This window comes from Thunnus albacares, chromosome 4 (genome assembly GCF_914725855.1).
Source record: "Thunnus albacares chromosome 4, fThuAlb1.1, whole genome shotgun sequence".
Lineage (NCBI taxonomy): Eukaryota > Metazoa > Chordata > Actinopteri > Scombriformes > Scombridae > Thunnus > Thunnus albacares.
In genome coordinates, this window is record NC_058109.1 from 35,306,330 (window position 1) to 35,333,540 (window position 27,211).

Below are 27,211 nucleotides of genomic sequence, written 5' to 3' on the forward strand. Positions count from 1 at the left end.
TGGTGACAACAATGAAGCTTTTAAGACACAAATCAAAGTATTAAAAAGGCTTTTATTTAAATATTGTGGATTCTGCACAAACAACAGATGCAAAAATTAAAATAAATAATGCAATATTCACTCTTGTGCCAGTTCAGAAATATATAATGGTGGTGCCATGTTAACTGTGGAGTGTGGTGCTGCTGATAAACAAAGGTTTGTATTGGCTCTTCACACTGTGTGAGATGTCAGAAGCAGTGGTGCTTTTCTAGATACAACATCATTATAAAATCCTCAATGTATAGTATAGGTGTGTAATGTATATGTATAGCAGTTATTTTATAATAAAGTGTAGTCATTTATGTCTCCTTAAACCCTCCCTCTACCTTCTGAAACCATTGATGATGATTTCTTATAATTCCCACAATTCTTTGACAACTGCTGGAGACGAGGTGCAATGTTACAGAGAAGAGTTATAGCAGTGTTCAAGAGTATGAGTTCTCCTTTAGTGAAGTGACGACTGATCGTGACAGTTGAAAAGGTGAATGTTTGCGGAAGTGACATAGTGATGGCTACTGCAGATTCTGCTCTGAGGCCTGTTTGGTATCTCTCAGCCCTGGCAGACGGTGAGGTCGTGGGCTTTCTTTCGAAGTTTTGCTAAAAGGTCTTTAAGCTTGGCATCAAGTCCTTCAAGCTTTGATGACTTCTGAAGGATCTCACCCTGCAGCGACCTCAGGGAATCTGCTTTACCTGGAAAAAGATAGAGAACACAAGGAGAGATCAGAGATCTAACAAAAATACTGCACTCAAACTGATATCCCTTTTAAAGAGCCAGAACTCCCACTGGTGGGGTGGGGTGGGGGTTGGGGGTTTTAAAGACCTGTGTCAGTTTATGTACAATTGGATGTTACACATAGGGTTCTAGATGGGTTTTAAAAGCTGATAACCAATATTTTTGGACATAATATCTTTTCCATCTGAAGACTAAGAAAAAGTAATTAAAAATGTATTTAGTATCTCCCTACTAGACCAGAGACCATACAGGTTAACTGTGACAAACAACTGCCTTTAAATAAATAATATTGCCTGCCTGCCTAAGATCATGTTCCTGCAATATTAATCCAAGTTAGAGGAAATTCTGTTTCACAGGCCTCTCCACCCCAATAGTCTGCTATTGGCAGAATAAGAGTTAAGTGGGGAAAAAGACAAATTTCAGATGTCTTTATCAAGATTCTGAGTATCACCCCTTGGAATTGCCTGAAGACTGAAAATCCTCCTTCCCTGGAAGACTTACTAATGATCTTCTCTCATTTGAGAGTGAATAACATTATTCCAGAAAAACATTTTGGTGGTGTGATTTTGCTGTATTACCTTCCAGAGACTTCATCATGTTTTCAGTGGTGTTGGCCAGAGCTCCAGCATCCTGCCGCAGCTTTGCTAGTCGATCCCCCACTGGCCCCGCCTCCCCACCAGACCCACTGGTAGCAGCCTTATCTTTAAGACGATCCAGCTGCTTCTGCAATGACAACAGGTCCTACAAACACACACACATTTGTATTAGTACATTTATAAAGACCACATTCATTCTCATTTTAACCCTCCACTACATGCCTTTAACAAAGCCTTTTCATGACATTTTCAATGACTCACTCTACATGGTGACATTTGCAGCTGAAATACACTACGAAAAAGCTTTCACTGGCTTTTTTTTTTTTTAGAATTATAAAATGAACTTGACATTTTGTTAAACTGCTTCAGCTCATTTGAATTTGCTCTGGTTGCAACAAATACTCAACCCTCACCCTCACTTACCAGTTGCCATTATTTTAGTCCTTACCCCAAGTCCTGATTCTGAATAAACCCTTTGTAGAGGTAAATGTTCATATTTCACAGTAGAAGAGTTACAGCAGGTCTCTCACCTCATTTGCGTCAGCTGCTTCATCTTCAGCTTTGTCTGCATTGTCCTGTGCTTCCTGAGCCTGCTGGCCTCCACGCTGCAGCAGGTCTTTGAGCTCGTCCAGCTGGGGTTTCATTGGCTTCATCAGTGTTGATACATCATCCAGAGTCTTCTCTGCAGGGCTCAGCTGGTCTTTGGCCTGGATGAAGAAAATCATTCTAAAACTCAATAACGCTGGAAGAATAGCTTTTAGTGCATTGAATAGACCACAATGTTTAGACACTTCATTCATTGTTTAATATATCACAGCTTTCTACCTTAGTCAGGTTGTCGTTCAGAGTGTCCATGAGATCCATGCTGTCCTGCAGTCTGTCCTCCAGGTCAGAGAGGGAGCCCTCCACTGCACCGAAGCCTGCCAGAAGCCCATCCACATCAGCCTTTACCCCCAGTGCCGTGTCCCTGTGGATGAGAAACAATGTGCCATTTATCATCACTACAAAGACATAACAAAGCATCCTCAGGAGGAGAAGCAGGCTGAGGGACCTCATACACACCCTCAGAGAGACCACAATGTCTTTTTTAATTCGGCCGCAAAATCAGTTTCTGTTCTGCTAGATTACAATGATAAAAACTGTAAGGACAATTCTTTATTAACTCTTAGACGACTGACATGTACAGTACCAGTCAAAAGTGTGGACACACCTTCCTATTCCGTTGAATGAGAAAGTGTGCCTAAAATTTTGACTGGTACTGCACATGTCAGGAACAGGGTGTACTAAAAGGGTCAGTGTATGAAGCCTTGTTGCATCAAGATTAATTTAAGATTTTGATAAGTAAAATGCTCATTGGTCATTTTGGGTTTTGGATTGGTTTCTCTGAACCAAACCTTATAAAAATCAGAAAAAGTCAAAAAGGGGCTTGATGGTAACAATGATCATCTTTAAATTATCCATATCTAAGAAATTGTGAAAAAATAGTGAGGATACAATACATTTAGATTAAAACTGTATTCACTGTTTATAGTTTATTTGATTAAAAAACTATAGATCTATAATTATAAAATTTTAGATCATATGCTGTTGCATTTAAAAAAAATCTGTCCTGATAATAATAATAAACACTATATTTGCCTCCTTTTATAATCCAGTTCAAACAAATAAGAGTTTCCATTAAATGCTGTGAATTTGCAAAGATGAACGTTCTTTAAGAAAACTGCATCAAAATCAGGAACAGCAGTCCGATGGTGGAGTGTGAGGGTCTACCTGGTGTCCTGGGCTTTCTGCAGCAGTTTCCTGGCTGCATCCAGCTGTGGCTCGGCCTCATTCAACACGGCCTTGCTGTCTGGTAGATTGGCTGCCAGATTCTTGAGGTCCTCCAGCTTCCTCTTCAGAGTGGCCAGGTTGAGGGGCAGTTTGGCTTTCAGGATCCAGTCGCTCACCTCCTGGATGTGGGCCAGGTTGGAGGACGGGTCTGGACACACAGAAATGAAAAAACCTTGGCGTCACCTACAGTACTGCTGAATCCATTTCCATTCCAATCCATTTCAGTCATCATTACTGAAACCAAGCTAACCTCCACCCTCCTTCCGTACATCAGTCCATCCACCTACCCTTTGCACTAAAACAAACTTTACCTGACAGGAAGTCTTTGAGCTCTTTCACAACGTCACGCGTCTCTTTTAAGTCATCTTCCAGTTCGTCTCTGGTCTTCTTCATCTTATTGGACAGCTTCTCTGAAGACTGTCTCACCTGATTGGTTGTCTCTTGTGTTTTTTGGAGCTGTAAGGAATTGAAATTAACTTAAATATAAATATCTACCATTGTAATAATCTAAGATTAAACTTAAATTTGCTCATGCTTTAGTCATAAAGGTACAGTGATGTGCCTCTGGTGCTGACAGAAGTGACATTAAGTGTTTGTGTACCTTCTCTGCAGCATCTGTGATTTTGCCGGTCAGCTTGTCCAGTCGGTTTTTCACATCCTGAGCATCAGCGTTTGCCCTCTTGCTGAGAGGCAGGGCACCCACACACCTTTCTCCCTTTTCACAAGGTGGTGTTCCCTCCGGTGGACACAAGTCCCCACCCTCACACTGGAGTGGGGTGCAGGGCTCTGAGCGAACACTGCCACATACCTGGAAAAACAGAACAGAACAACATATTGATGCATGGTGATTTCAACTTCAGCTTCAACTTCAGTTTATTTAAAGTGCACATCACCTAGAGAGTCTCTGTACAATTCACAAGTCAATAAAAACAGTGTTACAAATGAGAGATGTGGCAGATTTACATAGAAATAACATCAAATAACTGATGATCCTTCCAAGGGTTACAAATCAAATCTGTTTGTTGAAACACATTTCAAGGCTTTGAATCATCATGCCACTATAATCTGGCTCCCTGCTAATTGAAAAGCCTGGAAGGTACATGTACCTGTTTGGCCACAGGGGTGAGGTTAGGTTTGGAGGCCATGTTTTGGTTCAGATTGTCCAGATCTTTGGTGTTAGCTGGTTGTACTCGGTTCTGAAGGTCCTTAGTCTCCTCTCTGACATCAGCTGACTCTTTCACTGTTTTTCCGCTGGCCTTTACTTTCTTAGCTGCATCTGTAGACTCATCATAGGCATTCTTGATGGCAGAGAATGCTCCTAAATCCAGAGAAAAACTCAACATGAATATATTTTATGCAGTCATTGTATCAGAATATCTGTTTGAGAGGCAACAACTGGTGATGATGAGGTGCTTCAGTCAAAATATGGCACAAACATACATCATTCATCTTGGTTTGAATAGAATGTTAAAGTTTTATCAAAAGATTTACAGTTTCAGTTAATTAGAGCCACTTGAGGGTGCTCCTGTGGTCAATCCCTCACTAAAACTGAGAGCTGCAGTGATTTGTGTGTCTTTGTCTCGGACCTGCATTATTGGGATTGATGGAGTTCGTCATGGCATCTTTCTTGGCATTGTACTGCACACGGAGGCTGTCCAGCAGACCCTGCAGTTTGTCCAGCTCTGAGTCCAGACCGGGTGTTCTTTTCAGGGGTGAAAGATCGTCGTTAACCTTGTCCACCTGGTCCCTTTGAGACAACAACAAGAGTTGTTCAATTAGGCATCAGTTAGAAAAAAATGTAACTTAGTGAGTTTCCATTGATTAGAATTGGGTGAAAATATTACATTTGTGAATATCAGAAAATACATCCATGACAATGATGTAAAATATTTTTAAAAGCTGATTAGTGTTTTCATCTTTAAACAAATACAATTTATTCCTCCTCCAGATCTCAGCAATCCCTCACCTGAGCTTGTCCAGCTGGGACAGAGCATCATCAATCTGTCTGGCAGTACTGGGTGGAAGGGAGATTGAGTTCCGGATCAGGTTCAGGTTGGTCTCCAGGGTGAGGATGCGTGGCCCAAAGTTTCCAAGACCACCATTACCTGGACGAGAAGGGAAGCTCGGGGAGAGTCTCTCCAAAGCTAAGCTGAGGTTCTGACGCTGGGCATCCAGGGTGAAGTAGCAGGAGGGACATGTTTCACAGGCAGGGAAGGAGTCACAGTGTCCTCGATTGCAGGAGTCACAGCGAGCCCCGGTGACACCCTGCCGACATAGACAGGCTCCTGTCTGCTTGTCACAAACTTCTGGAAGGGTTCCTTCAGCATCACACAGACACCCTGTGGAGGAAGAGAGAAAAAGATCACAATAAAGATAAATTCAAGCACTGGCCAGAGGGCCCTCAAATACACATTTTTAAAAAGGAGGATTCTTTAATAATTCTTCAAGGTCTAATCTAGAGTGAAAGAAACCTCAGACTCTTAGCATCTACAAAGGTTGTTTCACCACCGTCATAAAACTCTATGAAGTCTCATAAGTGTGGCTTCATTACCTTTGTCAAACGCAGGGTTTGTATGTGAGAGCGGTCTTACTTAAAAGCCAGGTTCACCTGTCATCACTGTAGTGTGAACCATAAATGAACCAAATACAAACAAGGAAACAAGATAAAGGTTTCTACCATGACTGAGATAAAAAAGAAAACAATAAATGGAGCAATTAAAGAGAGATGACTCACGCCGGCAGCCAATGAGAGGGTCTCCGTATGTGTTGTCTGGGCACTCGGTACATTTTTGGCCTCCAAAGCCTGGTCTACACTGACACTGACCCGTCTGCTGGAAGAAAAGGAACAAAAATGACTTTAGCTTCAACTGCACAAAACAAATCAGCTATAAACTCAGCAGCATGAGCACCTCTGGTTGAACTAGTAATGGCAGTAATAGTAACAACACTCATTTATTCTTACTGCCTATACATTATGTTCTAGCACTCTTATCTTGCACAATCTAACAAAGCAGTGATCCATCCTTTAACTGGAATTTTCTTTTTTAAATTCTACTTAACAGGTGTTTGTGTGGCCAAAGTCAGTTCAGTGAAAGCCATTCTCCCCTTTCTTACTGCTTCATAATTATTAATACCTAATAATCAATGCTGCTGCACCAAGCTTTTCCAGTTTGTCCTTCAAATTAAGGCACTGTGGGCTTGCAGTTTCCTCCTGCTTCCAGCTAGGCTGAACATGTCCCAGGCTAGTGTCTGAAACTGAAATCAGTCTTTTCATCTGACTGTGTGTAGAAGTGTGTTTGCTGGAGTTCACTGGTGTTGACTGTGGGGGTGTAGGGAAGAGGTCATACCTGGTCGCAGGTATCACTGAGGGACCTGGTGGGGTCACAGTTGCAAGGCTCACATCGTCCTGACTGGAATGGTTTCCAGTAGCCTTTTGCACACACCTCACAGGTCAGGCCGTGGAAGTGGGACCGACAGGGACACTGGCCGGTCACTGGGTCACAAACACCTGACAGTGACCCGTCTGGAGAACAGGAGCACTCTGCACAGTAGAGGTAACATGGGAGTTAGGGAGAAGTACTTGGATCAAATTCCACACAAATATATATGATTCCTTATGATTATTGATGGCAGTAACAGTGGTAACAATGCAAATCAAGATATTGATCAATTTCTGTGAGAGCCTCAGTTTAAGACATATTTGCATCAGTATCTTCAAAAACCCATACAGGCATCTCTGATGTGAAAGTTTTCACACACAAATTTGAAGGAGAATTGTGAGTTCGCAAAAGAAGAATGTGGTGTTATTTGCATAAAAAAGGGAAAAATCAAAGTGATGTGAAGGTGTGTGATGACTCACTGGAGCAGCCTAGAGGGTTAGAAGCGCTCAGGCCGTAGTAGCCTCTCTTGCAGCGGTCACAGCGGGGGCCTTCCACGTTCACTTTACACTGACATGAGCCTGAGCTATCGTCACACCGGCCCTCATTCACTGTCCCCTCCGCACTGCAGCTACAGCCTGGCAGTAACACAACAATATAAACATGAGCCACTTCAAAAAAGGTCGGATCTCTATGAAGATACCTCATTATAGGAAATAAAGTGAGCAAAGAAGTATGGTGAGAACTTTGAGGATATTATACATTTTAAAGCAATCAACTAATGTCTATATATCTATCTAAAACAGTCAGCCACTTACGTATGCAGGCATCAGGACGATCCATTCGGCTGCGGGGGTTTGGTTGGTAGCCTGGGGCACACTGGTCACACTTTGGCCCTGTAGTGTGGTGCATACAACCTTCACACACACCTCCGCTCCTTGAGCCACTGGCCTTGTACACCTCCTCGTCAAAATGACAGCGTTGGGCGTGGTTGTTACACTCACAGCCTGAGGAGAGAGCAGAAGGATTAGTACATACACACAAGCAGAGTCAATGGATGTAGGCTGGATTTTCTCTCTCCTTCATTTATTTTTAAGTAATATTTTCTGTTCAATTGTAAGAGGTAAACAAAACATCCCAAACATCCCAGTTGGTAGTTAAAAAATTCTGACTGTATTGAATTCTGTATGTAATACTCTTTTTTTCTTTCACAGGAAATTCAGTCCAACTGTTCACCTCTTGAAATATGAGTGAATTTGGAATTATTATTTCTTTAGGTAAGTATATTGCTTGCAGATGAGTGTGTTTTGTTTCCATTAGAGAGATGAGCTGTAGGTGGGTGAAGTCTTACGTTTGCAGGTATGAGTGTTGCTCTCCTCTGCAGGTCTCCAGGGCAGATCATTGTAGAGATCAGCACAGCGCTCACAGTTCACACCTGCTGTGTTATGCTGGCAGTCACACTGAGGGTTCACCTACAGGGAGGCATAGAAAACATGTATAAGGAAATGTTTACTCAAATGTTAGCTGCCTGAACAAAATGATGAAAACCTAGAAAGTGGAATTGTAAATTCAATAGTGTCAGTATCACTATCAGTTCAGAAGAGTTCAGAAACATGTTGTATAGCACATAGCACCAATATGGATTATATTCTAAGGATTAAAGTTCATTGCATTTTCTGACAAGGAGCTAAGGCATTATAAAATAATTTAAGTACTTCAAACGTATTCTCTCTCTTATGTAATCCTTGTGAAGACTTTCTGCTGCATATATCCTTATATATGCTTTTTTTGATCTCTCATTGTAGCTACTATAGTGCAAATCCTCTTGTTTGCTGCCCAGAGTCCAATGATTTTATTATTCTCATATCTGAGTGTCCAGTACAGAGATATTGTAGGTCCAGGATGTGGCTTAACACAAACACTGGGAGAAGATGGAAATGAATAGCCATCAAAAGTGACAAAAAGTGTCTTTGAAACATTCTAAACCTTTTAAATCCAAACTCTCTAATCCCCAAAACACCTGGATACACACCTGTATGCTGTTGGACTGAGCGTTGTTGTAGGCTTCTGGTAGGCATCGGTTGGCATGTCCATGGCACATACAGCTGCCAATCACCCTCATCTCCTTAAGGGCGTAAAACCTACTGAGAGCTCTGCCTGGTAGACGTGGCACATCACCCAGCTCTGCCAGCCTCACCCTCAACCCCGTCAAGCCAGTCACATCTGTGGATGAGACAGCTGTCAATGAGCAGTCCACAACATTTAAACAGGTCTATACACTGTGAGTCATGATCTTAGACTTACCTTCAATCTTCTGGCTGTTGGGAACTGGGACATAAGCGTACTGACGCAAAGGACTGAACTGGATCTGGAGAAGAGAGATGTACAATCAATTTATTCTGTTTATGTTATCTTTTTTTTCTCCATCACACAGTGTTTAGCACTTATTTCATAAAGATTCACAATACTGCCATCCATTTTTTTTCAAACTTAACTCAGAAGGCTCTGACAGGTTTGAACTGTCCTATGTGTTACATACATGTCATATTATGTCTGTGTCATTTTTAAAGGTGATAAATGATTCATAAATCATATGTCATTGACACCTTAACTGTTTAGGAAACAAGAAAGCAACAGGTGTTACTGGAAATGATGTCTTAATTTGGAGAAACACTAATAACAGTACAACAGAGTCTCATGTGATTTTGCTAGTAATACCAAGATAACAGTATCTGTGGAAGAGCCACTTTGTTATCTGGGTCAGTTATGATAACATTTGCATTGACAGCTACAGTACCTCAATAACAGTAGAGAAAAGGGTACAATAATCAAAGCAGAGAATAATGAGCTCTAACTGAAGACACACTAAAACAGATATTTTGCCACAAAGATGATTTGAGCCTACTATCTGATCTTGGTATGGGTTTCCAGTAGGGGGCAGAGTGTAGCAGTAAGTCTGGTCCATGGTAAGAGGTGTTGAAGTGGGGACACCAGGGAATGCTTTTTGACAGTCTGCAGCAATGTAGAGGGCGGGTTCCCATGTCCTGCCATTATCAAGTGTCCTCTCTATAATCAAAGCACTGGGACGAGGACCCTGCAGAGAAAAGCAGATCAATAAAGAAACAGGTTCTAAATTCATAAATTATGTTTGAGATCTAACTAACACAAATACACCTGGTTTTATTGAAATATGTTAACAAAATAGTTTCAAGGCTAAATGATTTATACATAAATAGATTTGTGTATGCAAATCCTCCATATCTTTTTGCAGCAGTATTACTGATTTACATCTTTTATTTCTACCTTTCCTATTTTATGTGTATGATATATTAATGAATTTAAAACCAGATACCACACAGTACCTTAAGATTAAAAGTATTTTTGTGTGAGTGAGTAGTCTAGCAGTGTTTGCAGACTGTATCATACCTTGAAGTTCAGTGTCAGTCTGTCAAGCTGGAACAGATTGTTGAGGTCCAACTGGAGAGTGACTGCATTCACCTCTACAGGACAAACAAGCAGAACAGCATTTTCATCAGCTACACTACATACTAAGTGTTAAATAAGGTTGATGTTTGTTTTTTTTATATTTTATAAAACTGGTTGATTTAAACTAATTCTCAGCTGTTCCCTGCTGCCTGTTCAGCAATGTTGATTGTGAACAGGGGCCTCTGGTGGTGAGGCAGCTCAGAATGTGAGAAAAACAAGGAAAGTGCTGCTGATTACTGTAAAACAGGCTCTCCAACTCATTAAATAACAAAATTCTACCAAAAAGACTACAGAATGTTTGTACTGCAAATGAATAATAATTAATTAGTTGCTTAGTGTTTGTTTCTTTGGTCCATGGGCCCCTGTAGTTTAGAAGTTAAGATTCTGACCATGAAGTGCAACGTCTCTAAAGGGACCTTTATTGCATCTCTCTCGCTCTCATTTCTTGTCATCTATGCCCAAAGAAGTGTTTCTCTATTTTTTTTTCTTTGCCCACCTTTCTTAGACTGCCACCATCTGTCTGGTCCGGCAGTGGACAGGACATCCTGGACAGTGTGGGCCAGCTGACCGTTTGGGTTCCTGGAGTCACATGGACAGCACTTCATCCTCCTCTGAGAGAAAAAACAGAGAAACAGAGAGACAAAATCAGTAACAGTGGACTTTCCTGCAAAGTTGCACTGTAATATTGCATGCATGCATGTATGTATGTATGTAATTATGTTACAATGAGTGTGTCTACAAAGTGTTAGTCTTAAAGCTGATCCATGGACCTATGACCAACTTCACATTTGTCTCTGTCTCTGTGTAATGCCAGGTAGATAAGTTGTGTCATTGAGCAGGTCATCCATGGCCACAGAGAGGGAAAATCAATATGTGTCAGATGGAAAGCCTGCTGACAGTTCTACTTTTATATTGTGAATAACAATGATTTATTGAGCTGGTCAACAAGTCAAGGGGAGAAACTTTGTCCCTGTGAAAGACAAGGCATGAAACGTGCTGCCCTAGTTTTATTTGAGCCATGTTATGCATAAATGAAATTTTATGGCAGCAGTGGAACTTGACTTGTTCACAGGGAGAAATAAAGTTATAAATTGTGATGTATAAATAGTCTCCAACAGAATTTGTCCACCTTACAGAATTTTAATGTGAAATTCAAAATCTTTGCACCAGCACAATTCCAGTCAACAACTATATCTAGTCTAGTACAGTTTTAAAAGAAAAGTTAATCGAAAAAATATGTTTTAGATAATTATCTATTGACCTTTGAATCAACCAAAGCACCTGTGGAGTCCAAATTCCATTTTTGGTTGAGCTGTTCCTTAAACATATGCAGTAATAAGCTGTTTTTCCACCTCTGTTGAGCTACGTGCTGTTCATGAAGACACTCCAATAGCACTTGGACAATTCCCCACACAAATGTTCACATCAGTGGCAGCTGGGCCACAGCTTTCACCTGCCAAGTCAATATTTAGCAGCTCCCAATCTAGCACGCAGACCATGGCTGCTTTCTCTGTAGGGAAAAGTTCCCTCTTGACTGCTCATTGTTACAACATACAGTGTTCATCAAGCTACGTGTCTCAACTCATTCTCCCACTCTAAACAGTTTGAAACATTTTGAGTCATGCAAATGTTGTCAAAATAACTTCTTTTCAAACATTTCACAGATTGTATCTTTGTTACCTCATTCCCAAACACATTAACTAGCATGCTGGACATGGTACATGGCTAATTCTCTGTGATTTTAAAAAACAAAGAACAATCTGTCACTGCATCATCATAAAGAACGTACAGGCTACTTTACAACATCAAAGTCCAATCAGTGGGACTGACTTTGTGAATGAAAGCTGGTCAAAGTGATATCCAACATCTGTGTACAGTGACAGCATCATTGTTGGTCAATCAAATCATTAACAGCAAAGTAAAATGCTGCAATGACAGAGAAAAGTCTCTAGACTGTGTCTAGACTAATAATTGGTTCAGTACAGTGATTCATGCTGCAGTAGCAGCTGCACAGCACAGCATTAATTCAACTTGTTTCTCAACGAATAAGCAAGGGACCATTCTGGCTCCTTCACACTGTGAAATAAAGCCAGGGCAGCACTATTCTGATTCTATATTAACCTATCACAAAGCTTTGATTTAACAATAACTGCAAATCATTACACAGTACTGTGGACTTGTGTGACGTTATTAATGCCTTCAAAGTAATACTATGCAAAGCTGTCATATAAATGACATGGTATTCTCATAGCCTGAAGGTTCATTTAAGCTGTAATGAGGCTACAGCTTCTTGTACTTGTCAGTAGATTATTCTGAGTGTCAACACAAAACTGACATTTTACAAGTAGTGCTTCATAATATGATGAAATAATACTTATACATTGATCCCTCTCAGGTGGCTGTGATGTAAATGGGGGAATCCATATGTGCACTTGAGAAAGTGACACCACTCAACTGAGGCACATTAACCAGGTGAATTAATCTTTGCATTGTGTGTTATTTTATGGCGTTTCGTGGATTATCACCTACACACAGCACATACGGCTACAAATATATAAATAAGATATTTTATCATTTTGGATGAAGCTGAGCCAGCAGTTTCCCCCATGCCGTAATATCACTGACTATAAGAATGTGTACTTGGATAAACTATGTTTATGGGTCATGCTGTTGCAGAGGACCATAGCTGTAAATTGCAGCTTGAGTTATATAAATATGATGCAGGAAGCTGCAAGTATGAGTTTTATCATTTTTCCCTGAATAGATGGTTTAGAGGGGTTTAAAAAAACTTTATCTTTGAATCATCTCTTTACCAACCAGGATCACAGACATGTCAGTCAGATAAAGCCCAGCAGATAAACTCTGACACTCAGAATACCCTCTTCCACAGATACAGCTCCTCAACCCACAAATAACACTTTCACAGACTCCTGAACTGACACCAGCTGTATAATATCTAATAATAACATTAGGTGCATTCCTTGTAGGTGCACCATTTAATAATGACCTCACTTGCTCACTTCAACTTCAATGCTCATTGAAAACAGTTTATCTTATCTAATCTCAGGTGATAAATCTTTAACTCTCAGACTAAGGTGTGTCCATGTAATTTTTACTGCTTCTTAACCTCAGTTACTCCTGTAAACCATGACAGAGGGACACTTCTTAACTATACATACAGGTGAAAAGTGATGCAACGTGGAGGCTTTTGCCCAAGGTTTGTGGCTTTTGGCACTGCAGTGTGTCACTCCAAACACACACTGTTTGCATTTAGTCACTACCAGCAGTCTATTGCATCAGCTGAACATGTATTTGATCCTCAGTAAGGGTATAAAGTCTACAGTGGACATTATGATAAAATTAGTAAACTAAACAAAATCTGTCTGTACTGGCACCAAGAAGGTTCAGGTTACATTTTAACTAATGTTCATTGCTCTAATACATGGTGTGAAAGACAGCAGGAGCAAATTTACCTATGTTGGTTATAGTTATATGTATAGTGGTGCATCTGACAATAATAGCATACAAATATATTACATGTATATTTATCAAGATTAATATCAAAAAGGCATATTTGGCTATCAAACAGCAGGCCCCTGGCTGCAACGAGCAACTCTGAGGCAAATCTGATGCACTGAAGTGATTTGGTCCCTTGATGAAATGTGAAATGCATGCTTTTTATAGGACATATCAAAAATATGAATAATTTTCCATATTCACTGCATATGATATAACAGCACCAGTGATAATGAATTGATATTACCCAAAAAATCTTCACTTTTTATGTGGAGAGAGACATGCAAACTGCCTTTCTTTAGTCTTTTTAGTAGGTCCACATATACACAGCACACGGCTGAAATGCAGTTTTTATTATTTCATCTCCATGGGTTAGAGAAAGACATCATGCGCTTCATCAGCAGGTACTGGTTTGAAAAGTAGTCAGTGGTAAACCTAATGATTCAGGAACCTTAAGTCTAGATGTACTGCAGTAATGGCAATCTGCATTATAAAATCCTAGGTTTTCCAGGATATGTGGAAACACTGTTGACTCATTCATACCTTTATTACTTTTAACAACTATCTACATTACTATCAAAATATCTAAGGGCATTATAATTCCAAACCACCTGCTTTACAGTGTAATACATTCATTTACAAAATCTGATAACTGCAGCAGTCTGATGAAGCGTCATTCATCGAGATCTGACTACTTTAAGTTTTAGTGTTTACTTCAGTCATCATAGATATCATTGTTGGTCTTTTGGTAGTCATGCATGTGAATGTGTTTGTTTCTGTGTGTCAGCTCTGAGATATGGCTGAGTGTTCCTGCCCCTGTCTGTCTGGACCAGGTGTGACTCAGGTAAAAAAAAAAAAAAAAACAGGGAAGAAAGTGTAGATCAATGGGAGAGGGAGAGGGAATGAGTCCACGCCCTTCCCTCAGGGAGATTCAACACAGCCCACATACATAAACTGTAAGATGTGAAGATTGTGTAACATCATCACAAACATCATTCTGTCTGCCTTATGGTGATCACAGATTTAATCACTAGAATGCAACTTCCTTTTTGAAGGAATATCAAAATATGAATTCCACATTAAATCTAACATGTATGCATGTGAAAACCTTTATTCAAGTACTGAACTGCGATTTAAGTACTAATATTTTACTTTGCTTATTTCCAGTTTGGAAAGCCTTTTACTTTGACATTGCAAGGGGAAATATTGTGATTTTTACTCCATTACATGTATCTGAAGGCTGGGTTTTCTTTGAAAAAGAAGATTACATTCATTATGGGTTTGAGAACTATTGGGTTCAGTCCAGCTCCTGACCTTTTCTGCCCCCCACATCTCTCACATTTCAACACCTCTCATGTTACTGTAAACCATTACATAGCTAAAATATTGCAAAAAAATTAAATATCTTTTATGACATCTCTTCAGACTAGTGAAAAAGTGGGTTCAGATTATTCAGTTTACTTCCAATACAGCTTCACTTGTTTCAGTGGATTTTATAAAACAAGCTTCAGTATGATACTTAACAGAAAAAAAGTTGATTTGCATTGCAAATAAAGGATCTCACATTAGAGACACTTGTCTCACTTTTTTGAAATATAGCACACATTGCAACATTACAGACGCTCAGTCCATGCCCTCTGCTCTGGATGGTAAGTCTAATTTCAAAACCAACATTAAATCCAGTAATGGGAGGTTTGTGCTGAGCCAGCAGATGGGCTGGAAAGAAAAGAGAGTACAGTTGCAACATGATGCTCTGGCACTGAAATCAGACTGTTTCATAAATGGACAGCAATCAGTCTGGCCAAAACCACCACAGCCTCCGTCCTGCATATCTGTCTGTTCATTATGACCTCTGCACTGCTCGCCTCCTGACAGTGCAAACCCCACGCAGGGACCCATGCATGGCCTGAGTGAACATAGCTGGCTCAGACAGCGACTGTGTGTGTCTGCTTTGGTTTGACTGATATGGTTTTGTATGTGGCCAATATCAATATTTAAGAGTTAAAGCTGCTGCTTTTTGATAATTATTACCTTTTTGCTTTCTCTGCCTCACAAACCTTATCTTGAATTCAGAACTGTCTTTTTCCACATTTTAAATGGAACAGCACCTCCAACCACCTGAAAGTTGATACTAATACCAAATGGATAAAGAGTTGGCAGGCTGATTGGCAATGGAGAGTCTGATTCAGTCCCTGTATCTACTGTAACTGTGTCTTGGGCAAACAGAGGTGAATGATTGTGCTCCTACCTGTTGGTATGGGGTGCAGTAGACCTCAGAGCCGGTGAGGCCGCAGGTGGAAGAGGCTCGGAGCTGGTGAGCCCTGCCCAGCAGCAGGTCATTGCTGGGTGGGTAACAAGCCCCTCGAGAACAATCAGTCTGGGCCTGTGATACTGCAGCCACGGCTGTAAGAAGGAAGGCAGTACAACAAGAAATGAAACATTACAGAGCCTTGTAATTACATGACCTCTATCAGTAAACAGTTACATTAGTATCCCAGTTCATAATGAATAAGACGTAAGGACATAAGGAAGGAAAGACAGATCCTATAACGATGCTTCAACTCTAAATTGTTTGTCATTCCAGTTTGTCTACTTGTTAAAAGTAAACCTCGCCATTTTTTATAGATGTAGCAGCATTATTATGCTCATCTTAATGAGACTTTTACCAAACCATCTCAAAACTTAACCTAAACAATACCACAATCACCTTTGTAATTAAAATTAGCATATTCCCGGCTTTAACAAACTTAAACATGATTAACATTTTAACATTTTGAGTAAACTCTCTATTGATGGGCCAATGACAGAGCTTCTGCCCGTCACCACGGTGGGATCAATAATTTTGCAGGGCTTCCAACAGCTATACATTTTGAATAGGATGTGCTCTTTGTCTATCCCTTAGTTGATACTACCCGCTATATTGTATGTCCAAAAGAAGCAAAAAGAAAGGCCTAAAAAGGAAACATAGGATGTACCATCAATACTCAAGAGAGTCACAGTATCTAGAGCTGTGCATTCCTATAGATTATGTGTAGTTTGAAGACTGATACCAGTAAGCTGTTAACAAATATCCTAATACAAAAACTTCAGTGTTTTCCCATAAGTAATGTTCTTGTCAGAGTGGAAGAGCCTCTGATGCAGGCCCAGACTAATGAAATCCTTTCAGGATTTACAGCTCAAACATGTGCTATCACGACCTGAGAGTATGCAGGCTAGTTTCTCCTCTCTGCTAGAAAATGGAGCTGTGAGCAGTGAAATCAGCTGTTGCAGAGTTTCACTGAATTAGAAACCTGCATACTGTCAACTTCCAATGATTTATCAATGTAGACATCTGTTTAAGGTTGAAAGTTGCAGGACAGACAGATGACACTTTAAAGAAAAATAATAATATCAAAACAAAAGCAAAAGTGAATGAAATCTTACCAGCTAGTAGTAAAAGTATTCTCATGCTGTGTTTCTCTTATCCAAAAGTCTGGAACAGATGAGAAAACCAAAAAATATCAGTAAATAGAAACAGAATCGAAGTCACTTGATTGTATTTCTTGATGTGAGACTCACTTTGTAGTTGATGCTCGATGCGGTTAAGTGTGTGTTGCTGCCTGGGTGCAGTCTTATAAACACCGTCTCACCTGGACGGAATGATACAGTGTGTGTCAGAGACCCACCCTTCACTGCCACTCCCTTCAATCCATGAATCAACGTTCACACATACAGACACGCAGGCGGAAGCAGACACATAGTCAACACAAAGACTCCAAGGTATCACAAACAAACTTAAACAAAGACAAAACCAGGTGTAAAAAATGCTTTTGAGATCTCAAATAAAAAACCTAAAACGGACCTAAAAGGAGTAAAAAAGAAAAAGTTTGTAGATTGTTTAGATTTGTATACTTGTTAATGTAAAAACTAAAAAAGATTGTCTATATAAAGATTTTGAAGAAGCATTCAGGGTCCCCAAGGATGAATCTTAATAACTTGATGATCCCTTAATTTCATCCCTTAATGCCATTATTAGGTCCTAATTTTGTTTTTTTCCAAATACTTTGGTTTAAGATCTGCCAAACTGATAACATCCTCATCTGTGTCCTACTTTATGTTTAGTGCTAAGTGGCAAATGTTAGCATGATAACAGTCTAAATTAAGATGGTGAAAGTGGTAAAAACACAAATACCTACTAAACATCAACATGGTTGCATTGTCATTGTGAACATTTTAGCATGATGATGTTAGCATTTAGCTCAAATGTCACTGTGCCTATGTACAGCCCCACAGAGCAGCTAGCATATCTATAGATTTCTTTTCTCCAAACAAAATACATAAATACAATTTCAACAATATTGATGTTTCAAAATAATTTGAGATTGTGTCCATAACACAATACCTTGACACATAAATAAGAAGTACAGAAGCTATAGGGTATGGTGTAAATATAATTTGGCCATTCAATGACAGCCAAAACGTTCTGTCATATGTGAAGATGTGTTGTATATATAAGTAATTATGTTGTATGTGTAACAAGTTATACATACAAACTCAAACTATTAAAACTACAACTGAAACTTAATCAAAGCTAAGCTAAAATATTTGTTGAAACATAAAGACAAAACTCAACCAGTAAAGCCTGAAACAATGTCATAATGAGCAAAAATAAAAAACAAGCTCTAAGATGAGTAATTAACATAAATTGTCATGAAAACTTAAAAGCAAAACCCAAAATTTAATAACCTTTGTTTTCCAACTGACATAATATGGTAGGACATGTTCTCTGTGATGGTGACCCAACCAAACCTGTTGTTTGCTGTAGTTAAGGACGCTTTTTAAAGCCTACAGTTATCTGATAGAAGAGGAGTGAACTAAGAGTTAAGAAGCATTGTTATTTCCTGCACGTAATACCACAAAATAGTTTAGTGTTTCACTATTAACTATGTTTTGAGTGTGTATTATGTTCACACTAGTTCCTACCAGTAAACTGTCAAAATGAAGTATGCAGAAATCAGAAATACAGCATGTAGATAAAAATTACTCAATTTAAGAGAGTGGGGGTGATGGACGCTGTTGTCTGATGATGTTATGCACAATGGAAATATTTAGAGGAGCTGATCAATTGTGACATCAGCAGGCAAACATTTTGTATGGTTCATCAGAATGGCAAAGTACATTCGTTTCTTGTGTACTAACTGTCCAAAAATGTCAATATTAGTTCACAAAGTATATCTAATAGTATCAGCATGTACTATAGAAGTGGACACAGTGTATGTTTGGCTGAGACTCTGTTACAGATCTGCTGACAATGACTGGAAGAGTGAAACACTTAAATTCCTAAAATGCCAGAATTTGAAACAAGCATGTCTCGACAAATTCCATCCATGTCACATTAAACATGTATTTTCCATAGACATAATGGAGAAGGATTCATTTGTAATGATTCCATTATTTATCTATTCTAAAAATGTATTATGTAACACTGGTTAAAACCAGTCTTTTCCATTCAGAAAAGAACACAGGTCTGTGGGGTGAAACACTGTACACAGACAAACTCACTCCTCCCTCCCCCGGACACAGTGTGTGTGCTGGAGTCCTGCTGATCATCACCTCTGTGTAAAGAAAGAGTAGCCCTGGGGTATATGTTTTTCTCCATTCTCTGCAGACACACTTACTAAGTCCAAGTACAGGGTGTGTCCTCTGACTCAACACACACAGTCTACTGTGCGCATACAACTTCAGACAAGTACTATCATGTCATGTCTTCAATCGCTCTGGATAGAAGCTGTGATTTATTTGTTAGTAACAGCCGGGTGTTTCCTCTGTTTCAGAACTAGCCCTTGGTTACATTGAGATAGAGTAAAGGCTGCTTTATTGGAGTTTTGGTATCATGAAGAGGTAAATATCACCAAAGAGCAGATAAGCAAGAAATTACAACCACTTAATACCTTTTAATAGACTTAGTGCTTCTTGGCTGAACAATATTTCTGCACTGAAGGTTGTTAATGTAGATAGATAAAGAAGAAGAGAGAGAGAATAAAGATATATGGACAAAGATATGAGTTACACACACACACACACACACACTGGGCAGGATCCTGTACAGGACTTGCCCCATTTACCCTGCAAGGTCAAACCAAAGCCAAAGTAAAACTCTGATTTCCTAGAAAGAAATTATATGACTTTTATTGTCATGTAGAGGCTTATAGGCAACATCTTCGTGTGCTGTCACATTGTTTAAGGCTGCCGCGGCTTCTCATCAGTTGCACAAATGTAGCTGGGGCACAAACCTTAATCTACATTACTGTAAATAAAATGAGAAATGTTGATAATGAAGGCACTTCCTTTCATAATGGCTCCATACTAGAACAAAGAATAAGATTAAACTCATTATAGTGCACGTCATCATAAACATCCCAACATTCATTGCAACAAGGTATACAATTCTAAATATTTCTTTACCGAAGACATTGCTGTCTTCCAGGATTACAACCTTAATTGACACTTTGGGACAAACATGCAAAAAAGCTGTGACTGTGACAAGGGGATGTCAAATACACCCACTACTCTTTAGCACTTGATTTAAGTTTTAATGTAAGTTTGATTTATTTTTAAAGTCATTTCTTATGTCATACATAGCAGGTTTAAAGCTAAATTGTCAACTATGCGGAACTTAAGATGACCCTCAACCAAACCCACACATACTGGCTCCCATACGTCTGGCTCATGACAACCCATCAGCTGATTCAGGTAGCCTAAACTAACAGTATCATTTGATAACCTTGAGGGCAGAGGTGGTGTCTGTATAGTTTAAGGTCGATTTGAAAATGGTGAGACTGTAGGAGTTCATATAAATGGTTCCACATGGCAAAGTCAGCCCAGTCCATGTCAGCTGGGGTCAAGCTAATCAGCCTCATTCAGTGTGAACTGTTGTATATCAGCTCCCTGTGTGTGTGTGTGTGTGTGTGTGTAAGTTTGTGTGTACCATTATGTGACCTTTCCAACAGCACAAACTAAAACTATGTGAACACCCTGACAAAGGTTCTTTTTGTATACAAACCAATAGTGAGCAGTGCACCACATTGCAAACTCACATGCTAAATATCAGCCAAAGACTTAAAGTTGTACTTTCTCTGCTCCCTCTAAAGCTGCTTTCACACAATAAGATTAATATTAGAAGACATACACATGCTTTCCCACCACTTCTTGACCTAGTTGCACTGCCATACAAACCCTTTTAAACAGTCAGGTCAAAATAGCTCAGGTGGCTGATGCAGACACAGTGATGATAGAGCTGTGTGAAATTTTACTGACATTAGGATACACAGATGAAACTGATGGCTACAGTTTAGAGGCTGATATCAATATCAATATTTGATAATAAAATTAGATCTGGTAAAGATATACCAACCTATAATTATAATACTGAAAAAATGTTTGAGGTGTTCATATAATGCAGACTTGTAGTTGTCAAGAAGCCCCAGTGAGTTAAAAATAACATCAGATTAATGTTATGAAGGTAAGTATAACTTTTGAATACATATGATACACTATGCCCTAGTCGAAGAATATAGAAAATATCTCCTATTTCAAGATTGTTAAAGAGGTTGTCCCAAGAAAAAATAAACTACATAGAACAGTGGCAGAGTGATTGTAAATGACCAACAATAGAAAAGAATGTGGTGAGTCTTCTTGGGAGAACCTCTTTGACAATTTAAATGGGTGAGCATGTGCACACCAAATAGCATTCATTTTGAATTTGGAATTAGAACATTTATTCTGATCAGACTGTTTACATGAGGCATTATTATTCTGATTTATTCTGATATGTGGAATAAATGGTCCCATGCAGATAATGAATTTTATTGTTGAGGAGGAAGCAATGAGAAGTTTTTGGATTTTTTCCCCCTGCTTTGCGTCATATCTCCCCAATAAATGGAGAAATCTTTATACTGCAATGAATAGAGCTGAGTCCTGTTATGACATGTCATCTTTCGTTTCATATGGTGTGGATGTGTCCTCCAGATTTGATCTGGACACCAGCACATGTCTATGATGTCCCTGAACCTGATACCGAAAAGAACTAAACACTAAAACAAAAAAACCTTTTTTGAGGCAAGATGCCTCTGGTGAGGGCCAAAAGAAAACAAGTCAGTTTGATGTCAGAGCAGGAAATTCACAGGTGTGACTAATACTGATAACTACTGTGTAATGATAGTTCCATTTCATTTAGGTGTGCCCGTAAGCACTCCCAGTGAGGCAGCATGTATAAAACCATGTCTCTGCAATACCCATGCTGCGTTTCTTGATATCAGTTATTCCTGTTTCAATCTGCGATGAATTAGGTCTGCTATGGATCCCAACAATGTTATGAACTGAAGCAATTTGGTTGGCCCACTAAGCTAGAAGGCTAGATTTAGACAAGATTAAAACATTTAAGTATAAAGTTAAGCTGTATGTAGGGAGGATTTAAAATGGTATGCCATTTCAAAGCAGGTATGTCTTATTTTTGAATTATTTCAATAACAATCAAGGAACATCTTCTTTCCCAGCAGACTGGCACACAGAGAGAATTAGGGGGACAATGTTTGTCTGATGTCAGCAGATGCTGTGATTCAGACACCTCTGCACTTCCTGTGCTGCTCAGCGTTAGTCACCATCATGAGTGTGTGTGGTACGTGTTGAATGTGTCCACTATACTGTCCAGTTCTACTCTGAACATAGTTCACAGCAGCAGCATTACTGTCACAACAGCAGAAATGCTGCTGGTTAACTGGGTTTACACAACCTTTCCCCTGATTTGGTGACTGTCGATGTGGAAGATTCACATGGACTCCATCAGCAGATGGGAAACCCCTGGTCACCTGTATGGCTTTTAGCCTACTCTCAACATGACAACAAACAACTGAGGGACATCTTGGTTTTCTTCTTTTTCGGTCTTTCAATATCATCTTGACCTTAACTTAACAGAATAGTGCAGTAGTTTTTCTAATTTCCTTTTCTTTCCTGTTCTATTGTCGTATAGCTGTCCTCGAAACACATTTGGTAAATAAAAGTCTGGATAGATAGATAATGCTGTTAGTTGGGCTAGGAAATGTAATGCTATGATATAAAGCAATGGAACCTTAATACTTTTTGAGTGTTGACCAGTATCAACACACAATCAAAACACAAGTTAATGAAGAAAACATCTTCTCTATTTTGACAACACAATGTGCTGCACGTTGTTTATTTTAGTTTCAACATCCTGATTACATGCTTCTCATATTATTGGATGTATAGGCTACATGTATACACCTAGCATTATACCATAAGTTTTTAGTGTCCTCTTTGCAGCATTAGTTTTTCTAAATACAACGTACAGTATGTGTTGTCCAAGTGGTGGAGATGTTTTTTTTTTTTTTTTAATTTGTTTGTGTTTTTTTGTCAGTTTGCTTGGGTTTTCTTAAGTTGCAGTGTTTCTTAAGAGCTTCAGTATTCCATACAAAAATATTAGCTTGGTATAGTCCTGTACATTTCTTGTTGTACTGTAATTTGGTGTAATTTTTGATCAATCTATGAGTTTTGAAGCTCACATTAAGACACTGACTCGATCATGCTTCTTTCACCTGAGAAACATCGCCAAACTCCGGTCTGTGGTATCAAGAAATGAAATGGAGATGTTAATACATGCTTGTGTTTCATCATGTTTGAACTACTGTAACTCTCTTTTTACCCGTCTTAATAAATCGTCCATTCACCACTTACAAACTGTCCAAAATGCTGCTGCTAGGCTTTTAACATGATCCAACAGGTGGTCACATGTAATTCATATTTTAACCTCACTGCACTGGCTTCCAGTTCATTTTAGAATTCATTTTAAAATTTTAGTGCTCACTGATAGAGCCCTGCATAGCCAGGCTCCACAGTATATTACTAACCTTCTGCACCCCTACACCACAAACCAAGCTGTTAGGTCCTCCACTCAGGGCTTTCTAAGTGTACTTCATACACATTTTAAGACTCGGGGAGATTGGCAGCCCCCAAGCTCTGGAATAGTCTTCCAACAACCTTAAGGTCCTTTGATAATGTAGAGTCTTTTAAAAAGCAGCTAAAAACTCATCTGTTCAGACAGGCATTTGGGTAGCATGTGCTATTTAATATTTTAATTTGTCTATTTTGTCTGCTCTCCTTGTATATTTTATCTGGTGTCTTTGTTTTTATTTATTTTGATTCTATTTGATTTTACTTTCTGCAAAGCACTTTGTGACTGGTGTCTGTGAAAGGTCTTATATAAATAAACTGTATTAACTCCTGCATGAACTTCAATAGATATAGACTAATATAAATTGCAAATTCTATGATGTTACTGTGACGCTATTAAATTTACTGTAACTCAGTGTGCAATAGTCACTAAAACTTATTATTAAACACTACAGACACCCTGATAGAACATTAGTTAAACATCAGCATTAAATGACAGTGACTGTGTAATAATCCTACAAATAACTGGGTGAAAGTTTCTGGTTCAAAGCCAGTTTCCAGAGACTCGCCTCCATGCCTCATGAATATTCAGCAGCTGTCAGTGTGTGGGTGGAGAGAGTGGGGCTATAAATGACCACAGTATCCAGTAAAGATTTGTTCTCGCTACAAACTGGAACTCATGAGCAGGGTGACCTAGAACAAGCTACACCACGGTAAGTTTTTTTCTATCCTCTTTCAAGACATTAGTGGTCAACCTGTATATGTAGTGTGTTTAATGCATGGGAGGGGTATTATACTGCTGCTACATGAGGATATTTTCAAATAGCCAGGAGCTGCATGTAGACCACTCTATTTATCATCAGATTTTGTAATGTGCTGAAAATAGTTCTTTTAAACTGTATTGTGGATTCAAGGTTGTAGGTAATATTTTGATATTTCCATGTTAAATGCATTTTGTATAATATATAAATTTAATAAAGAGGTCAGTTTGTAATGCTGCATTGTTATGGCTGTATCTGTGTGGAGTGGGTGATCATTTTACATTTCCAAGTTGAGAAGCTGGGCTATGTCATGTAGTCAAAGGGCAGCAACTTAAATGACTTTTCTTCTGGAGTACACATTTAACTCACAAAATAGATCATTGTTTTGATGAGATGACGTTCCTAGAACCCTTAGTGATGTCTGAAATTTCTTCTTGAGTCTGACTGACAGTCTAAAATGGAAGAAGTATTAATGATACCAAACAGAAAACATCTGAGAAGCTGGAATCAGCTAATGCTTGGTAGATTTAAATGATCATCACTCAAATCTAAATTTTAAAAACAGTCCTTGATAAATACGTTTGTCAGTCAGCTAACTAACTATCACTGGTTCTTTTTTATAGGCCCGAATACATCTTCCAACCCAGCTTTTGCCCAAGCTGTAGCAGATCCAGTGAAAATGGAAAGCATGCAGGAGTTGATCCCCTTTGCCAAAGAGATGCTGAGTCAGAAACCCACCCGGGGTATGCTGAAGGTCTACCTGGTGGGATCCGTGTTTGCGGTTCTGGGGACTGTCATCGGCCTGGTCGAGACTGTGTGTCACCCCTTCTCCTCTGGCGAGCCGATGGATGCAGAGATGGTCCTCATGATGGCTCAAGAGCAGAGGACTGTTAAGGCCAAGACCCAGTGCAATGTGGGGCGCCAGGAAGAGGAGGAGGAGGAGGAAGAAGAGAAGGAGCCTGCCACAGCCCAGAAAATGACCCCCTCCAAGACTCATAGACCCAGCCAAAGGAGCATGGCCAACCGTCTGCACGCTTCTTAAAGCTGAAGGGGAAAACCCAAGTGACTTGAGTTATTTATTAGGGAACTGCTCCTGCCACACCACAACGTTGTGCAACATGCACAGAGTCTGAAGCTTTCTAGACAGATGAATGAGAAGCATCTCACCTGCTTGCCATTCTGTGCTGCCAATAAATGATGCTCAATGTTTCTCAGAAGTCTTTTATGTGCTGGGTGCATGCAGAAGACTCCAAAAGGTCCAGCATAGCAGTCTACAGACAAGCTTTCTTCTATAGGTTAATATGAGTCTAGTCAGGGTTTCATGGGTTCATGACATAAACACACTGGATGACTCATGAATTAAAACATCCTGCTGCTGCTGCACGAAGTTTGGTCTCAAAAGGAGAAAAAAAGTTAGGACTTCAGAGCATGAAGTTAGGAGTTTATGAGGAGTAGCCAGTATGACTGGCTGTGGTGAGCTGCTGTGTAGCACCACCTGCTGTCCGGTGGATGTATTTGACCTGCCACTCCACCCACATCTCACTGTGTTTAAAGACAGGAACGTTGTTGTAAATAATATGCTATCTGCAAATACTGTATATGTACCACATTTTTACATGTCAATAAAATTCATTTTATTTTTGAAAATCTGGTTTGCCTTTTGGTTTGTCTCCTTCAGTGTTTGCTAGATGGGAGCCAGTGGGTAAAAAAAAATGAGCCACCCCCTTTATCTAGGTTACCATAAACAAAAGTAATCTTGTGATCACAAATTAAGAAAGAATAGTTTACATTACTCAGCCTAACTGTTGATCTGAACCACTGTATGAAACAGTTTTGTCAAAATGGAGGTTGTGGGGTAAAACGTACCAGTGATATTGGGGGAAGTTGAGTCAATGGCTCAATTTAACCCCTGAAATTATTTTCTGATATTCTAAAGACTAGAGACACTGTTCATGTTTGATCCATGTTAAAAGTGCTACAATGCTGATGAATAAATACCTAATTGTTGACTAATGTTAATTTTAAGCCACACACAAACATGCTGTACATACAGATGGGTGACAAATTAAAGGAAAAGCCAACATAAAGTGTCTTAGTAAGCCACCAGAACAGCATCAAACCATTCAGTGACCCCTCGTGCCCTATGGATGGTAGCATTGTCATCCTGGAAGAGACCACTCCCATCAGGATAGAAATGTTTCATCATAGGATAAAGATGATCACACACAACTACTTTGTATTGTTCAGCAGTGACTTAAGAGGACAAGTGGACCCAAACCATGCCAGCAAAATGTCCCCCACAGCATAACAGAGCCACCAGATCCCCTTACTGTAGGGGTCAAGCATTCACACCTGTACCAGTTTTTCCATTAGTTTGTCACCTGTCTGTTTACACAAAAGCACATTTACACACACATTCTCTCTGTAGCTAACACACAAAAATCACAGTCTTAATCTTTACTGAAAATGTTGAGGTAACATGTTGAACAACGGGACACAAACATATGGTTTTACTTAAAAGTACAAGTTTTTGCCTTTGTTAAACTGACGACATTAATAAAGTTCAAAATTATTTTTAAATTTATAATTAATTTGTTTGATTTTTTGTGATTTTTATATCAGTATTTAATGGTAGCACTATTTACCCCATCCTCATGCTCATTTTACCCTTACTTTGGGGCAACTTTTTTTGATGGCTCATTGTTCTAAAATCATAATAATTAGATAACTTGTTTTAATTTACATGGGTACACAACAACCTGAGGTATACATAGTAACTATTATTTGAAACAAATACACTTTCATTTTGCAGTAAAATCATCAAATGTAAAAAGTGGCTCATCTTACCCCGTTCTCCTCTGTATAAAATGTGCTGACTACCGACGAGAGTGTGTTGGAGCACACTGAGGGGCAGATGAATGAGGACAA

General features: G+C 39.3%; 2 protein-coding genes across 3 annotated transcripts; one reads left to right on the plus strand and one right to left on the minus strand.

Annotated features, from left to right (window-relative positions):
* Window positions 1–17: 17 nt before the first annotated feature.
* LOC122980798 (laminin subunit beta-3-like) lies at window positions 18–27,211 on the minus strand. 2 transcript variants are annotated; one of them, XM_044349160.1, is made up of 24 exons: window positions 27,131–27,211; window positions 17,136–17,206; window positions 17,001–17,049; window positions 15,826–15,980; window positions 10,558–10,672; window positions 10,002–10,075; window positions 9,481–9,669; window positions 8,880–8,943; window positions 8,608–8,798; window positions 7,927–8,047; window positions 7,394–7,582; window positions 7,058–7,213; window positions 6,546–6,739; window positions 5,933–6,026; window positions 5,165–5,537; window positions 4,785–4,945; window positions 4,305–4,516; window positions 3,800–4,006; window positions 3,510–3,654; window positions 3,139–3,346; window positions 2,194–2,335; window positions 1,899–2,075; window positions 1,351–1,513; window positions 18–729 (listed from the first exon to the last, which is right to left on the minus strand). In XM_044349160.1, the coding sequence occupies exons 3-24, from the start codon at window positions 17,023–17,025 to the stop codon at window positions 590–592; spliced, it is 3,495 nt and encodes a 1,164-aa protein (XP_044205095.1). In that variant the 5' UTR covers window positions 17,026–17,049; window positions 17,136–17,206; window positions 27,131–27,211; the 3' UTR covers window positions 18–589. The 2 variants fall into 2 exon arrangements, with proteins under 2 accessions (XP_044205095.1, XP_044205094.1); XM_044349159.1 differs by having other exon boundaries at window positions 19–729; window positions 5,933–6,029.
* On the plus strand, window positions 24,131–25,493 carry LOC122980824 (G0/G1 switch protein 2-like). Its single transcript, XM_044349197.1, has 2 exons — window positions 24,131–24,235; window positions 24,907–25,493. Exon 2 carries the CDS (start codon window positions 24,963–24,965, stop codon window positions 25,323–25,325), a length of 363 nt encoding a protein of 120 aa, XP_044205132.1. The 5' UTR covers window positions 24,131–24,235; window positions 24,907–24,962; the 3' UTR covers window positions 25,326–25,493.

Bases quoted from the DNA above. Each gene is read 5' to 3' on its own strand.
- LOC122980798 (XM_044349159.1), bottom strand. From the start codon at position 17,025: ATGAGAATACTTTTACTACTAGCTG. The intron at 7,214-7,393 runs GTAAGTGGCTGA...TGTTACTGCCAG, and splicing joins TCGTCCTGATGCCTGCATAC to GCTGTAGCTGCAGTGCGGAG. The intron at 6,740-7,057 runs GTGAGTCATCAC...TCTACTGTGCAG, and splicing joins TAACCCTCTAGGCTGCTCCA to AGTGCTCCTGTTCTCCAGAC.
- LOC122980824 (XM_044349197.1), top strand. From the start codon at position 24,963: ATGGAAAGCATGCAGGAGTTGATCCCCTTTGCCAAAGAGATGCTGAGT.